The 15,153-nt window shown below is 40.0% G+C and overlaps 1 protein-coding gene across 3 annotated transcripts; it reads right to left on the bottom strand.

The window, feature by feature from the left end:
• Positions 1 to 1,851: 1,851 nt before the first annotated feature.
• ubox5 (U-box domain containing 5) lies at positions 1,852 to 14,227 on the bottom strand. Of its 3 annotated transcripts, none has more exons than XM_033618938.2 (7): positions 14,139 to 14,227; positions 10,952 to 11,015; positions 9,718 to 9,819; positions 7,553 to 8,289; positions 6,851 to 7,437; positions 6,554 to 6,739; positions 1,852 to 4,714 (listed from the first exon to the last, which is right to left on the bottom strand). In XM_033618938.2, the coding sequence occupies exons 2-7, from the start codon at positions 11,003 to 11,005 to the stop codon at positions 4,494 to 4,496; spliced, it is 1,887 nt and encodes a 628-aa protein (XP_033474829.1). In that variant the 5' UTR covers positions 11,006 to 11,015; positions 14,139 to 14,227; the 3' UTR covers positions 1,852 to 4,493. The 3 variants fall into 3 exon arrangements, with proteins under 3 accessions (XP_033474829.1, XP_033474830.1, XP_033474831.1); XM_033618939.2 differs by having other exon boundaries at positions 14,114 to 14,216; XM_033618940.2 differs by having other exon boundaries at positions 9,718 to 9,869; positions 14,139 to 14,216.
• Positions 14,228 to 15,153: the final 926 nt, after the last annotated feature.

The following is a 15,153-nucleotide window of genomic DNA, read 5'->3' as shown; positions in this document are numbered from 1 at the left end:
TGGGCAAGGTGCCTGCCAAGCTGCAGACCACTGCAGGTCATTGTTCAAGACCAAAAAACAACTAAACTGGTTGTGATTCAGTGAGTCATCCCTGTTTTTAGTTGCTTTTGAGCGACCAAATGTTTTGTAGTGCACTGTCCTTTCACTTTTTCAGCAGCTTTTTAGACACAAAAAGTAGTTGTTAGTTCCCAGGACATAGCTTCCTTTTTCTGGGCATGAAAAGCTGTTGTTTTTTAAAGAGATGTCGCTGTTTTCCAGCTGGAATAGTGTCCTAATAAGTGGTTGTTTTTACAGAGACTTTAGCAGCTTTTCACCATTTCCTGCCAGAAAAGTGGCCTGAAAAGCAGCTGTTTTTTACTGAGACATTGCTGCTCATCCTGCTGGGATAATGACCCAAAAAGCTGTTGTTTTTTGGCGAGATGTTGCGACTTTTCTTAGCAGGCTAGTGGTCCTAAAAGCGGTTGTTTTTTTTACCAAGACACTGCAGCTTTTTTAAGGTATGAAAAGCGTTTTTCCACCAAGACAAAGCTGCAGTTCTTGTTGGGATATTGGCCCGAAAGGCAGCGTTTTTTTTTTGTTGTTTTTTTTTACAGAGACATTGCTGCTCATCCTGCTGGGGTAGTCATCCGTAAAGCAGCCGTTTATTACAGAGCATCACTGCTTTTCCTACCGGAGAAATGGCTGTTTTTTTTACAGACGTCACTCCTATACCTGCCAGGAAAGTGGCTGCCAGGAATCACTGCTTTTCCTGCTGAGATAGTTGCCCAAAAAGCGGTTGTTCTTTACCAAAATGTTGCTGCTTTTCTTGGCAGGCTAATGGTCTGAAAACTGGTTGTTCTTTAACATGAACATGCAGCTTTTTTAAGGCATGACAAGCTTCTTTTTTTTAACCAAGATGTCGCTGTTTCCTGTTGGGATAGTGACCTGAAAAGCAGCTGTCAATTACAGAGCATCACAGCTTTTCCTGCTGGAAAAGTGGCACAAAAAGTGGCTTTTTTTTTTTTTTTTTTAGAGCATCACTGCTTCTCCTGCCAGGATAGTGGTCCAAAAAGCGGTTGTTTTTTACCTAGACATTGGAGATTTTTTTTAAGGCATGACAAGATTTTTTATTTACCAAGATGTCACTGTGTGTCCTGCGTTTTTTTTAGAGATATCACTGATGTCTTGGGGCACAAAAAGCTGTTTTTTTTTTTTTTTTTAATTTTTTAACCAAATATTGCTGCTTTTTCTGCTGAGATTGTGCCCACCAAACAAGGTATCTTAAGTCAAAACTTGAGCTTTTTCCAACCACAACCCAGTGTTTTGTATGTTTTTTTTTTTTTTGCTAAACCTAACCACAGCACTGTTGAAACATAAATTTCAACATATCTGCTACATAATAAAATGCAAACGTAACGTATCCTGTAGTTTGCTGAGACGTACAATGCCACATTTTTTTCTGGCAATTGGTACTGACGTATAAAACAGAAAAATAAGCTAATCAGTCAATCTGACAAATCGAGGCTCCACTCCAATATACTGTCAGTATAATTTAAGTGCTTTATCTACCACTTGTAGCTGAACCCGTTAAGCTGACGTCTCCATTTTACATGCAAGAACAACTGATTCAGCCTTTGCTCGTACCGAGCGGATATAGGATCATGACCTTAGTTAAGCTTAATGTTGTCAGGGAAACCAACACATAAATGATGCTGTTTGTGATTGCAAACACCAATGAATTCTGTTTTTCCTGACTTTTTTGTTTTCAACCCTTTTGTGCATGCAATAACAAACTCACAAGAGGCAATTAGAGTGAAGTGTTAAGAGGTAGAAAATGAAAATGTGGGCAAGGACACTCTGAAGGTCTTGTAGCCTCTGCTGGAGGACATTGTGCACATATTTATTTCCTAACACTGCATCTCAAAGGAAAATACAGTAAACAGTAACATAAATAAAGAAAAGAAATAAAACTAGAATCAGAATGTGGTGTCAGATGGAGGAAGTCAGCGGAATAAGAGAAACATGACTGAATAATAGCGATTTTAAAGAAATTCAGCTTGTCAGTGCTGCCTGATAAACACTTGCCATTGTGGGAATTCATGCCAGCGTATTCACTTTAATATTTACTGATCAAAAATGTATTTAAATTATTATTATTAATAATAACTCTCAATAAAACAAAACCTATACCAAGAATGGAATGAATGTTAAGCTGTGAGTGGAGGGGAGGGCTGAGCTTGACCCAGTGTGTTTCCTCACAATGACCACACATCCTTGGGTGAACTTCATTTTTACTTTCATTCTTCTGGCCTCTTGCTCTCAGTACTCATGTCCCTCAACCTTCTCTTTGTGCGTCCTCGACACATCTACACATCCAGCGTTTGTACAAAGGCTGCATAACCAAGGCTGCAGCTACTCAATAAAATGGCTAAGATGCGGAGGAGGGTGGTAGAGAAGAGAACATTTTTCTTTAAACAGTCTTTTACGCAAGATTTTTATAAAGGTCTTTGCTTTGAGTGACATTACAAGTTGATTTAGCGACGTCACAGGTCCAAGAATGTTCTAAGAAATAGTGTGTGCCAGGGCTGACGTCAAAACCCGGAAGTTTAGCATCGCGTTGGTTCCCGGAAGAGAAAGTCAATGTGATTTTTGCATTGCGTTTTGGATTATGTCAGAAAATAAGCTCTGTGGCTAACACAAGTTTATGATACTTACAGGTTTTGTTCAGCTAGATAATCTTCACATATGAACACCTTTCATACCACATTTAAAGCTTAAATACGATTGCCAGAAGTAAAAACTAACCTTAGGCTTTAACGGACTACATGACTACTCCACGATCACATGACTCTTAACGTCACCGCCACTAAGCTTTCAACTGATTTTGGCCGCTTTATTTTAAAAACATTGTATAATGGGGAAATCGGACTGTTTAAGATAAATAAGAAGCTGTAATGGTGGACTGCCAGCACTCTCGCCTGTTCGGGGGTGATGACGTTTAATGTCCCTGACAGGGTTTGTAGTCGTATTGAGCAACTTGTTAGCAACCGCCTTTTTTATGACACGTAAAAGCTTCAAAATTCACAAGTAGGGTATTTACTGACGTGTTTTATGTCATAGAACAAAATCTGAAACTCACTTAAGCTTTTGTTAACCACAGACCTTATTTGGGGCATTTTACCAAAATCCCATTCAAAAAACGTATTGACTTTTAGACGAGAGAACCGGAAGTGCTAAAAGTGCTAACGGAGTTCCGGGTTTACTGGCACACTCTATTGGGGCTGGACAATAAATCGATATTGTGATGTGAGACTAGATATTGTTTTAGATTTTGGATGGCGTAGTATCAGTAAATTGGTGTAATTTTCTGAACTTTCAAGACTGTTCTATTATTTGCCTTTAATACTTACACATTACTGATGATAATTTTATTCTACAAAATGGGCTACATGTTTTTCAGTTGCAAGTCAAAGCCACATTTGAGATGTGCACTTTTATAAAAACAGACTGTGATTAAAATAAAATTCAAACTTCAAACTACAACTATCAAGAGGAATGGCGACGTGCAATAAAAAAACGAGCAGCACAGCGCTGGATTGCACTCGTGCTGCGGTGATTTCATTCATCTCAGACTGATTTAGCGTAGCACGTGCAACATACAGACTGATGTCACACTGTAGACAAATTAACAGACAGATTAAACAGCAGAGCAGCTCTGTGTCTCTCTAAGTGTTGATGGAAAACTTCTGAGTGAGTGAGTGGGGTGGAGCTGTGTGGAGAGTGTGAGAGAGGAGAGATGCACACTGGTATGTGTCATGTAACGCAACTTGATCCTATATTGATGTAAACAATAATAACAATTGTCTAAATGTATATCTTTCTTGTAAATATATCGATATATCGTACATAGTCGTTATATCATATTTTCTGTGAAGAAAACTAAATAAAACTGTTATTTTTAAAGTTGACATTATCATTCAAGATATAAATTTTACACAATAAGGGCACAGTGAAGACCTGGACACAGGCTGTATTCACAGAGCTAAACAGTCTCATCCTGCATTAGGAAAGTATACGGTAAAACCAACCAAAGGGCTGATAGAACAATGGCCAAGCATCAGGGAGAAGAAGACACTGAAGTTGTCAAAAAGTAGCTTATTAAGTATGTATGATTATTACAAATAAGTAAAAAAAAAATACACAATACAGACATAGATATGGAGAGAATCGTATATTAAGGTCCCAAAAATTATTAGGAAAACAAGATTTACAGGAAATAATCTGCTGACAATCCACACTGCTTGTTTTACACAAACTTCCTGCAGTTACTGTGTTCACTATTTGAGTTAAGTGTACAATTTATCAGTTGTTCTTTTTGTTTCCCCACTCTGAGTTCAACATGGTCCTGATGCTAAAAAGCCACATCTGGACAATCCTGTCTTCACCTTGAGATCAATCCTCCTCATTTCTTCACTGGCCTTTGAAGGTGTAGGTTTGCCTTGTCACAGCAGCTGTCAGTGATGTACACGTATGATGTCACTACGTGGGGAAGGGCTTTGACAGGCTGGACACAAGATGTGATTGGATGTTGATACAGTGACAGAGTTTAGTGTTTGTGACTCCCTCCGCAGGCAGGAATGGCAGAGCAAGTGACCACAGGTTAGACGGTAGATGGATGATGCAGATTTGGAGTAGATGGAAACTGAACGGGAACATGCGGAGCATGTCTTCTCACCTGGCAAGGACATGGGAGGAAAAATTAATCATGGATTTACACTGGTTCAGCATGAGGCATCAGAAACACTTTTCAATATTGTTTAGTTGTTTATACAGTTATAAGGTCATACATTTGTTTTTCAGTGCATTTCACAAGTTCTTCTTTTTTTTGTGTCATAAAATAAGTCTTTGGTCTAAGCCCCTCTCCCTTAATATATGAGATCCTCACATTTCCTGCACGCCAGTGATCCTTTCAACAATGAACCAGCCAAGTGTTTTGCATGTTTCTGTGAGAAAGACAAGGAACTTTTCTGGCTGGTCCTCTGAATTTTGGCAACCAGGTTCCTATTAGTGTAAAAATGTTCTTGTGAAGCTTGACAAACCCTTTACAAGCTTTAGACAGAGCAGTTCTCCTGAGCTGTATTAAAGGAATGCAAGGCTCTGCACTGGTGGGGGCATGTTGCCTCAGGTAACAGTGAGACAAGGAAGTACAGTGTTTTAAGTTGCTACGATCACCAAATAAACAGTGGAAATAAGGTGTGCGTGTTGAAAAGTAATCTACCAGGAATCTGCAGTAGCATTCTGCACACTTGATTGGCCACTGCAGCACCTTGCTGGATGATGACCCTTCGCTAAGTCCCACCCCGGACACAGACTGATCAATTATAACGTAGCATCGGGCCGGCTCAGACCATGGTCCGACAACAACACAGCTGTGCTCCATTGACTCTATGCAATTGTGTCAGCTTTCCTTCATTTTCAGGCTGGTTTTGTGGATTTGGAGCTAAATGTTGTGCCTGGGGCACGTCGTGTGTTTTATTGATGCCTGTTACCTTGAGAGGTTGGAAAGCTATATACGTTTCTTCCCTGTTCCAAAACCAAAATCAAACCCTGAAAAGTGTAGGGTTAGCTAGCTAGCTACTGAAGATATAGCCTACTGAATGTATACACATGCTGCTTTTGCTTTTTAATGATTATAACAGTGAAAAAAATAGACCGACCCTGCTGTACAGGAACTAGTGAAGGGAAGCAAGGAAACTTTGAGGTCCGGGTGCTGGCAGCGGCACAGGTGGAAGCCAAACACTGTTCATCTGCACACACTGCGATGCCACACAGCTGGTTCAATATCAGCAAAGTTTCCCTTTATATTCATTGTCTTGTGTGGCGATCAGCAGTGATGTGGTGGTTCACTTTTACACTGTGATCTGTAGCCTATAGTTCAGCTTTTAGCTTCTAACTATCTTTGTCTTTTTAGTCAGTTTGACATCCTGGATATATCCTTCAAACACAGACTGTAGACCCCTCTGTCTGCTTCTATTTCTTAAGAGAGACCATCACAAAGGGGTGGGGCTTAGCAAAAGGTTGTGCTGCGTCCCCAATTTTCATAGCTTCTTCTTGAACATGTGCTTAAGATCGATCTGGCACCTGGTCACTACCTTGTTATAGAGTCTAGCCCCTACACCCTGCACACTGGGGGTTGGGGCTACACACCACTACCCAAAGGCTGACGCCCATTAATGTTGCAAACACAGCAAAATGACAAGAAGTGAGAGGGATTATTTTTGTATGAGTCTATATATTGTTTGAGAAAATCCTGCTCATTCTGCCTTTAATGTTTTTGCAGATTGTGCCGTTTCTGCTGCAGTTAATATCCAAATTGATTTAATACTATTTAAATCTACTGATGTCACTGCTATGAAACTAAATTGACCGCAGTTACCACCTCTTACAAAGGAGCGAGTCACAACCTTTGTAAAGCCACCTTTGACATTTACATAGGGTAGTTTATTTTACACCCAAAAGGTTTTGGTTAGTGTATTTCTTCAGGCGTTGTAGAGTAGGCTTTTGTGAATCATACCTGTTGGAATGCTTGAAGTGCCCGCAGTCTGATCGCACTGTGAGGTGTTCAGTGTTTCTGAGTCAGGACCAACCCGTCTCTGCTGAGACAAGTTTGAGGTAAAGGACGGTCGGCCCTGCAGGGCAGAGAAGAGGGCCTCATCCAGACTGGCAGACAAACGCTGCTCATGAGAGCTGCAGCTCGGGTCTGAGGTAGTATGGAAAAGGTGTCAATGTCGACACAAAAGACAAGTCAGCAGAAAAAGAAGAGCAGAGACAAGTTTTACGATGTTATTTTTACAGAACATATTATGCTCACCTGAAACTGCATCATTTCTTGGTCTTTTTGTTGGAGGTAGTAGTTGCTTCTCAGCTGTCAAATCTTCTGTTGATTCTTCGGAAATTCCACTTAGATCTCGTTTATTTCTCCTCCCTAAATCTGATTTTCTCTCTGTAGTAAGAGGCTGGGAGTTAAATGTGTGATTGCCATTATTTGATGAACGTCTTAATCCAGTGTCTTCCATTTCTGTATTGTTTATTGAGCTTTCACTGAGACATAGAGAGTACTGGGACTGTCCATCTACTTTGGAGGCTATCAGTCTTGAGGCCTGTGGATTCTCTCCCTCCCTTTGTCTCCCCAACATCCCATCCCTCCTTATCATCCCGTTCTGCAGGAGGAAGTGGTCGATGCGGCTTTTCAGCTGGGGGTTAGGAAGAGGCTGTGAGGTTGAAGTAAACGGGACGCCAGTGAAGGGATCGTTTGGGGGTCGACCCCAAGTTGCTTCCCTCTTCTGGTGCTCCTCCAGGGTGGTGTTGTCCACTGACACACCACTGGGCAGCAGCATTGGCAGCATCATGACCTCCTGGGTTATCGGGTCGAGGAACTCCTCTGGGATGGAAAGATCACTGGGGTCAGACAAAAGTCCAGAAGATAATTATCAACATTGTAAGAATATCCTTCACAATTATGGGCTGTATTTTATCAACAAGAAGACACAATAAAGACTTCATAAACATATACCTTGGAGGTGTGGCTGCTTGTAGTGGTGATTTTGTCTGGCTGACCGAAGGGCCAAACAACCTGGGTCTTGGCAGCTGTCTTTTACTGGTCTCGTAGATTCTTTTAATTCTCTCCACTTCTTCTGATGGGCAGCAGCGAGCAGGTTGTCCCCACACAGCCAAAGTCTTGAGCCCCATAGCAGACGCTGCACCGCCAAACGGCACAGTCACACGAAGCTGTGTCACAGCACCTAATGAGAGCAGACCCCGACTCCATAGCTCCTCTTGCCGACAGTTCGTAGGTTGTGGGGGTGGTGTGGAGAGGAATGGGGGCCGGGGGCGAAAATTTGAACGTGTGAAACAGACTTGAGTTTCCTCCCTAAGTTCGCAACGACCTACCAGTTTAAACTCTGGTTCAGAGTTACTGGATTCAGTGTTTGACTGATGCTTGAACGCATGGCCTCTTTGCTGAGGCTCATCTGGAGCTTCTTCACCCCACTGCTGGGCCTGAAGTCTCCACTGGTGGCCATTACTCTGGTGTGATTTACTGTCCTGCTCTTGTTGTTTTTCTCTGCTCTGTTTCTGGTCCTTTACCTGCTGAACCCGTTCCTCGCCTTGGGCAAAATTCTGGGAAGGAAGCGAATCAGAGCTGGTGCTGATTTCCAGTCTCTTGCAGGCCTGTCCCTTGTCCATACCCCAGGGCCACAGCTCCACATCCACCCTGCACAGCTCCACCTGGAAGCCAAACTTCAACGTCACCTGAAGAGAAAAGGTGAATATTACTAGTGTTGCCACAGATCTTACACTCTTCTATAACTTTTGCAAATATTAAGATGCTAAAATTATAGTATGGATGTTGTTAGAATTAAAAGCTAGCATGAGAGGGTGTACTTCAACTATGCATGTCACTTTAAGCTTTTGAGTGAGTGGGTAAGTGCGTCGAAGCACTCTGTCATGACCTTGTTAGGATTTCTCATACTTTGATACTACTTTCTATACTATACTTATTTTTAAGGTCCAGTGTGTAAGTGGCATCTAACAGTGGGGATTAAGACTGCAACCAATTGAAATTTCTACCAAGCGCAAGGCGTGTAGGAGAATGACAGTGGCTGACTCGAAAATGCAAATTACCTTTATCTAGAGCCAGTGTTTGGTTTGTCTTTTATGAGCTACTCTAGAAACAACTAGTTATTTTCAGATTACAAACTAATGAAAAGATAGTTACAAATATTATGTACCAGTCCTGCCAATAAATTCTTCTAAATCCCTCACATTGGACAGTTTAATGTATTTTGTTTTGATGCCCTCTGATTCTGTAACGCTCTGATGTCTTGTTTTGGAATGCTGAGTCTCCTGTCTACACAACAACCTTACCCTTGGCTAAAAAAAGATTCCAAGAAAAACTTAAACCTTGAATAAATCACTACATCCTTCCTCGCGAGCGCTCCTGCCTTGGATTTGTAACTTCAATATCAGGAGATATTTTAAGACTGCAATGCCATTCATCTTACAGGTGCTTGGACAAAATGACATCGACAGTAGCCACCTCCGTGACAAAGCATAATTGGAAACTTCACGTTTGGTGTTGAAGGAGAATGTTGCTTTAAAATCACATGACAAATATGAAGCCACAGACTTGAGGGTGGTATCAATCTTCTTATCAAACCGCAGAAATACCTGGGGCATGGATGCGATGCGTCAGGTAGGTAGGGCAGAGTGTGTTTTTACTTGTGTGGTTGTGTGCCAGCTAACTGTGTGTGTATTGAGGTTTGAGTGATAATGCAGTTGTTGATGCAAGGTTTGGAAGTGTACACGCTATATAAACTGGTATTGAATTAATTAATTGGATTGTTTTAACAACAGAATGCATGATTTGACTGATTTATTTTCATGTGAATTATAAAAACACTCACAAGGTTGCTCTGCTGCATCACAGTGCCTCTGATACTATAAGGTACTTATTTTATTCACTTTTAAACAGATTTTACTTCTTATTTTATACAGTTTTATCTTGTTTTTAAATGTTGGAGGGCTGCTAAGCCAAGCACAGAGAAAAATTAAACCAGCCATGTAAAAAAAGGAGAACAGCTGCACAATGCTCAGCGGGTATGTGCATGTGCCCGGTGTATTTCGGCTGTAACTATCAGCAAAAAAGTAAACCTCTTCCAAAGTATGCTGTCATGTTACCTGTACAGGTGGACGTAAAAAGTATTCAAGCTTGAAGCCCCGCCTCCGGAGAGCTGGGTTGGCTGACACGAGGTTTGTGACATCATAGCCATCTGCACACAGCTGTCGTTGGAAAACAAATGACACAGGAATTTATATTCTTTCTTGATAGCCTGAAATAAAACACACAGAGATAAGCTACAGTCTGAAATATATAAAATAAATTACATTTTTCATGAGACAATGAAAAAATGTCAGCATATAACACAAGCCTCTTCTGCTCTCGAATGCAAGCAAAAAAGTCATCAGAATGGTTGGCATCATTTTAATTGGGTTTCAAAGATTAATACCAGGTGTAGATTTTTCAGGTTTAAGTTTAAGTTTATTTAAGTTTAAGTTTATTTACTTTATTAATCCCCTGAGGGGAAATTCAATGTTTTTCACTTGATACATGGCAAACTTGTCTGTCCAATTAAAATCATTTACAAAGTGTTAATTTGTAAGTGTTAATTTTAGTCATGCTGTTATTTCTGGGGGCTTGTCTAAGTGGAAATGTGGCTCAGAACAGCACATTCAAGTGAGACTTAACAATACAAATACAAACTCTGTTAAGCATCACACAGAAGGATACAGTATATAGGACAATAGAGAGTGAGGTAGAAGATGAGTAAAAGAAATATATAACTGAACATCTTTCATCCCAAGTGTGGAGAAAATACAGTCATAATCAGATTACAAAAAAATACAAATAAAAAGAACATAACAAGGTCAGCTGTGATTCAGTCGCCCACACACCACTTTGTCCCTCTGCTTTCTTTATTCTACGTCCTCCACCTCCCCTTTTTGCTATTTTGTGTTCATCTACGTTGATTCTCCCTGTTCGTCTTAACACATATGGGACCTATTCATTCTCTAAAAGGTGAATAAGGTGAATGTGGCTGCATAAGCGCTCTCCTCGATAGGAACAAATGTAAAAAGACAGTGGCACTCAGAAAAATAATATAATAAGGACACAGGCCCTAAGACACTATCATTAAAGAGTAGAAATTAGAGTTTTTAACTTATTTAATGTACCAGCTAACTGCTGCTAGCACGAGTAAGTCTATATGTCACCTAGGGCTATGTGTTGCTGCAGTTTCCTATTACAAAACAGCAAACAAAAGAAAAACACCCAGGGAAGCATTGTATACGTGAGATGAAAAAATCATCTTGAGAAAGGTACAGTTACGTGATAGGTCAACGAAATGTGTCGCACCTTGTTGCAATGAACTGTTGTACAAAAGGGTGGCAGACAGAGATTAACAACCATCTCCTCCAACCTGCGAAGACACAAATTGATTTTTAGAGCTATAGGTGTTCCTTTGAGTCACTTATAGTCAGCTCATAGGTCAAGGAAAAATGAGTCATTCAGTAAAAGAAATTCTTCAACACTGACTCATATTGACAAACCACACTGTCTTTTATTGGTAAGCCACACTGCCCCACATTCTTAGAAAGTCATCACATTTTTTGTGTTTACACCTAATAGTTTATATGACCTTTGACCACATAACTAAACGACCTTCACTGACTACCTGACTGACTCACCTCTCGTCAACAATTTAACAGTGAGTTCAACAAGGTAAGCTCACACAGTATTATTGTGTCAAGTAATACAGTGATAAAAAAGGTTTGCCATCTGGCCTCTCGGCCTAAATAAAATTAAACAAAATTAGCAAATTCATAGTACCTCAACACTGACAATAAATTATCCATCAGTTCAGTTCTGTGGCTGCCACTATAAAGTTAGTGCTGAAATAATTAGCAGATTAATCAGTTAGTCAATTGAAAGTAAAATGAACAACAGTTCAGCTAAACAACTGACCAATTAAGTAATTAATCACAAGAAAATGACAAAGATTTGCTGTATTTGAGTTTTATATCACTGTAAATTAAACATCTTTGGGTTTGGGGGTGTTCACTGGACAAAACAATGCCCTGAGAAACTGTGATGTGCATTTTTTGTTTAGTATAATCCTATATTTTCTGGACTAAATTAATAATCAAATAAGCCTACAAATAAAATGAATAAGAGCTCAAGGAGTTAAACCTACTGGTTTTGTTAGATGTAAGAGACTTAATCAAAAACTACTCCGATATTAGATTTATGTTTACAGTATTTTTTCGAGCTGTAATGCTGCGGTTGTTTGTCATATATGATACCTATCTGAATATGTATGGCTGTTGAATTGTTGGTCGGACAAGACCTGAATACACCTGAACGTGTGGTGGCAATTTTCACTATTTTCTGACAGTTTATGGACCACGGGACTAAATTATCAGCAGAGAAAATAAATGGAAGCTTAACAGGTAATGAAAATAATATACAGTGGTGGAAAAAAGTTTTCTGACACCCTTAAAATTTTACACACTCTCAAATATTATCATGAAATATTTGCGGAAAAATCTTTTTTGTGTTTCAAAAGGTGTGGCTGCATTAGACAGATACAAACAAATACAAATTATATTTTTTTGTTTATTGTTTACAAGAAAAACTAACAAAACTAAATTCTTGACAGTTTCAATATGTCAGTTCTCAACATTGTCGGTATCAAAGTCAACAAATAACAGAGAATGTGTTCAAAACTGAACAAAAAATGAATAAACCATCACATCATCAAATTAATATTTAGTAGTCCTGCCATTGGCACGTAGTAGAGCTCTCACCCTGGCTAGCATGTTCCCCACGAGCCTTTCACACTGTTGAGGGGTAATCTTGTCCCATTCTTCTTGAATTACTGCTTTTAATTCTTCTAAATTCGTTGGTTTATGCTTTGAAACAGACCTTTTGATAATCCACCACAGATTTTCAATGGGGCTCATGTCCGGGGACTGAGCTGGCCACTCTAAGACCTGGATACTGTGCTCCTGCAGCCAAGTTCTACTGGCCTTGGATGTGTGGCAAGGGGCATTATCTTGTTGAAACATCCAGTTTTTACCTCAACGGAACAGTGCACGCACAGAAGGGAGCATGTGGGTTTCGAGAATGGTACAATACTTGGTAGAGTTCAATGTGCCATCACAGACAGTGAGATGACCAACACCAGCAGCACTCATGGATCCCCAAACCATGATACTGCCTCCACCATGCTTGACAGTAGGTACTGTACATGCTGGAGATAATGCTTCGCCTGGCCTTCTGCGTACCCTCACATTAGTAGGAGGAAGATAAAGCTGGAAACTGGACTCATCTGACCACAAAATCTTCTTCCAATTCCTGGCTGTCCAGTTCTTGTGTGCCTGGGCCCAACGACGCCGGGCTAACCTCTGTCTCTCATTGATCAGGGGCTTCTTGATAGCCTTGTAGGACCTTAAGCCAAGATCTAAAAGTCGGCCACGTACAGTGCGGGTGGAACACTGGACACCAGTTTGGTTAGACCACTGCTGCTGAAGCTCCTGTGATGTCATTCGGCGGTTTTGCCTGCACATGCGGATCAGGATGCGGTCATTTCTTGCTGAAGAAACCCTTGGACGCCCAGATCTTGGTTTGTCTTCCAAGCTGTTGGTTCGTCTGTATTTCTGCAGAGTGTATCCAACTGCTGAAGGACTGCATCTGCACTTCCTGGCTATCTGGCGGCAGCTGTACCCTTCCTGGCTGAGAATCTTTATCTTCAGGCGTGTTTCCTGCGTTAGGTTCCTTGTTTTAGCCATTTTTGTGTCTGAAGAACTTTCAAATGTACTGGCTTTATGTAGACACGAAGCTTGGCAACAAAAATTGTGTCTTTTAATAAAAAGAACGACCTTCATCACTGGTACCAAAATGACCCAATACTCAAAATTTCTTATGTATTTTTATGGAACCAATCAATTTTAAGTTTTTTTTTAGGATTTATTTAGTATTTTGGCTGTGACTGTACTAAAAGAAATTGCACTTGAAGACCTAAGAGTGATTCTTAATGCAATATTTCACAAATGCATGGGGTGTCCGAAAACTTTTTTCCACCACTGTATATCAGCCCTATCCAAGATAATTTTACAAATAACTGAGTCATCTAGGGGCTTATCCAGGTACTGGAAACTACTAACTTTACATTACATGTTAAGTTAACGCTATATGTCAACAAGGAAACTAACTGATTGACTGATGACGTTACGTGTTAATTAATTTTACAGAATAAATATTCATTGCCCTTATTGGAAGCTCATGGTCTCACACATAATTTACTTACCGGTATTTAAAACATTTCAATGTGCATCTTAACAAAGCTAAGTTCATAGTTAAGCTAGCTGTCACAGTATGTTATGGTATACGTTAACGTTATTCAAATAACGTTACGCTACAAGTAGCTAGCAAAATGATGATGGCTAACACTGCTAATGCTGAGCTAGACAGTCAATGGTAACATAAGCTTCGTAAACTACTGGAGACAAAGCTTACGTTTCTTGGTTGCTGACAAACTTGCCTGTTTGGTTTTTACTTATTTGGCTCCTCTGGGCAACTTCAGGAGGTGGCTAGCATCTATTAGCCATTAGCTAACACAGCCGGCACAACTACGGTAGGCGAGAAGGGACATTCTTCTCTTTTGGTAATAGCAAAATTCGATAGTGTCCAACGGGTGCAACAAGTGTTTTCAGTGTAAATTCAGCAGGAATAGGCTTCATTTAATTGCTTGTCCGCTGACATTTATGTGCTCGTTACAGCCCTTTAAAGATTGAATAACTGCAAATGCATTTTGTCTCTCTCTTTTACCTCCTCCTTCACATTAAGGTCAACATGGTCGTTCATCTTAAGGCTACAAGATGCAACCCTGCAGACACTTAAGATAAGATACACTTTATTGATCCTCCAGGGGGGATATTCAAGTATCACAGCAGACATTAAAAAAGAATAGGATTAAAGATAAGAAAATTAAGATTAAAGATAATAATAGATAGCCTAAATAAAAGATAAAATAAAATTGCTACAACAGATGAGTAAAGTGGGATACATCAGTGGGATGTATGCTGTTCCCCCGGACTTCTTTGGTTTGAAGACTCTTTGCTCATTATTACACGTTTCCTTAAAATAATGTCAGTGCTCCCAGCATCCTTCTACTGTGTCAGAGTAGAAGATATTTAGTCAGCAATACTTTATAACCTTTTTAATTTTGATCCCATAAAAACATGCTACTTGCAGCCCCTCCTCACTGGCTGCATATGTCAAAGGATTTATAAAGCCAGGTCCAGTGGTAGAAAACATTTAACTGAGTACTACTTTATATTTCTACTTCACAGCATTTCAGAGGGAAATATCATACTTTTTTTGCTCCACTATAGTAATGTGAGTAATGTGAGTAATGTGAATCTATAGATCCTTGTAAATTTGCAGTTTAAGATTTTACATACACAACATATAGCTATTTGGGACCAGTAGGACACGATAATTCTAAAAAAAAAAAAAAAAAAAAAACCCTCAACATTATAAATAATAATTAAGTC

This window comes from Epinephelus lanceolatus, chromosome 9 (assembly GCF_041903045.1).
Source record: "Epinephelus lanceolatus isolate andai-2023 chromosome 9, ASM4190304v1, whole genome shotgun sequence".
Lineage (NCBI taxonomy): Eukaryota > Metazoa > Chordata > Actinopteri > Perciformes > Serranidae > Epinephelus > Epinephelus lanceolatus.
Note: the sequence above shows the minus strand (reverse complement) of the source record. Positions and strands in the feature narration are given on the sequence as shown.

What these genes read in the sequence shown, in the direction of transcription:
- ubox5 (XM_033618938.2), bottom strand. Translation starts at nt 11,005, where the DNA reads ATGGTTGTTAATCTCTGTCTGCCACCCTTTTGTACAACAGTTCATTGC. An exon ending in CAAGCAGCCACACCTCCAAG is followed by an intron (nt 7,438 to 7,552) that starts GTATATGTTTAT and finishes GTCTGACCCCAG; the next exon opens with TGATCTTTCCATCCCAGAGG. An exon ending in CACTTCAAGCATTCCAACAG is followed by an intron (nt 4,715 to 6,553) that starts GTATGATTCACA and finishes TGTCCTTGCCAG; the next exon opens with GTGAGAAGACATGCTCCGCA.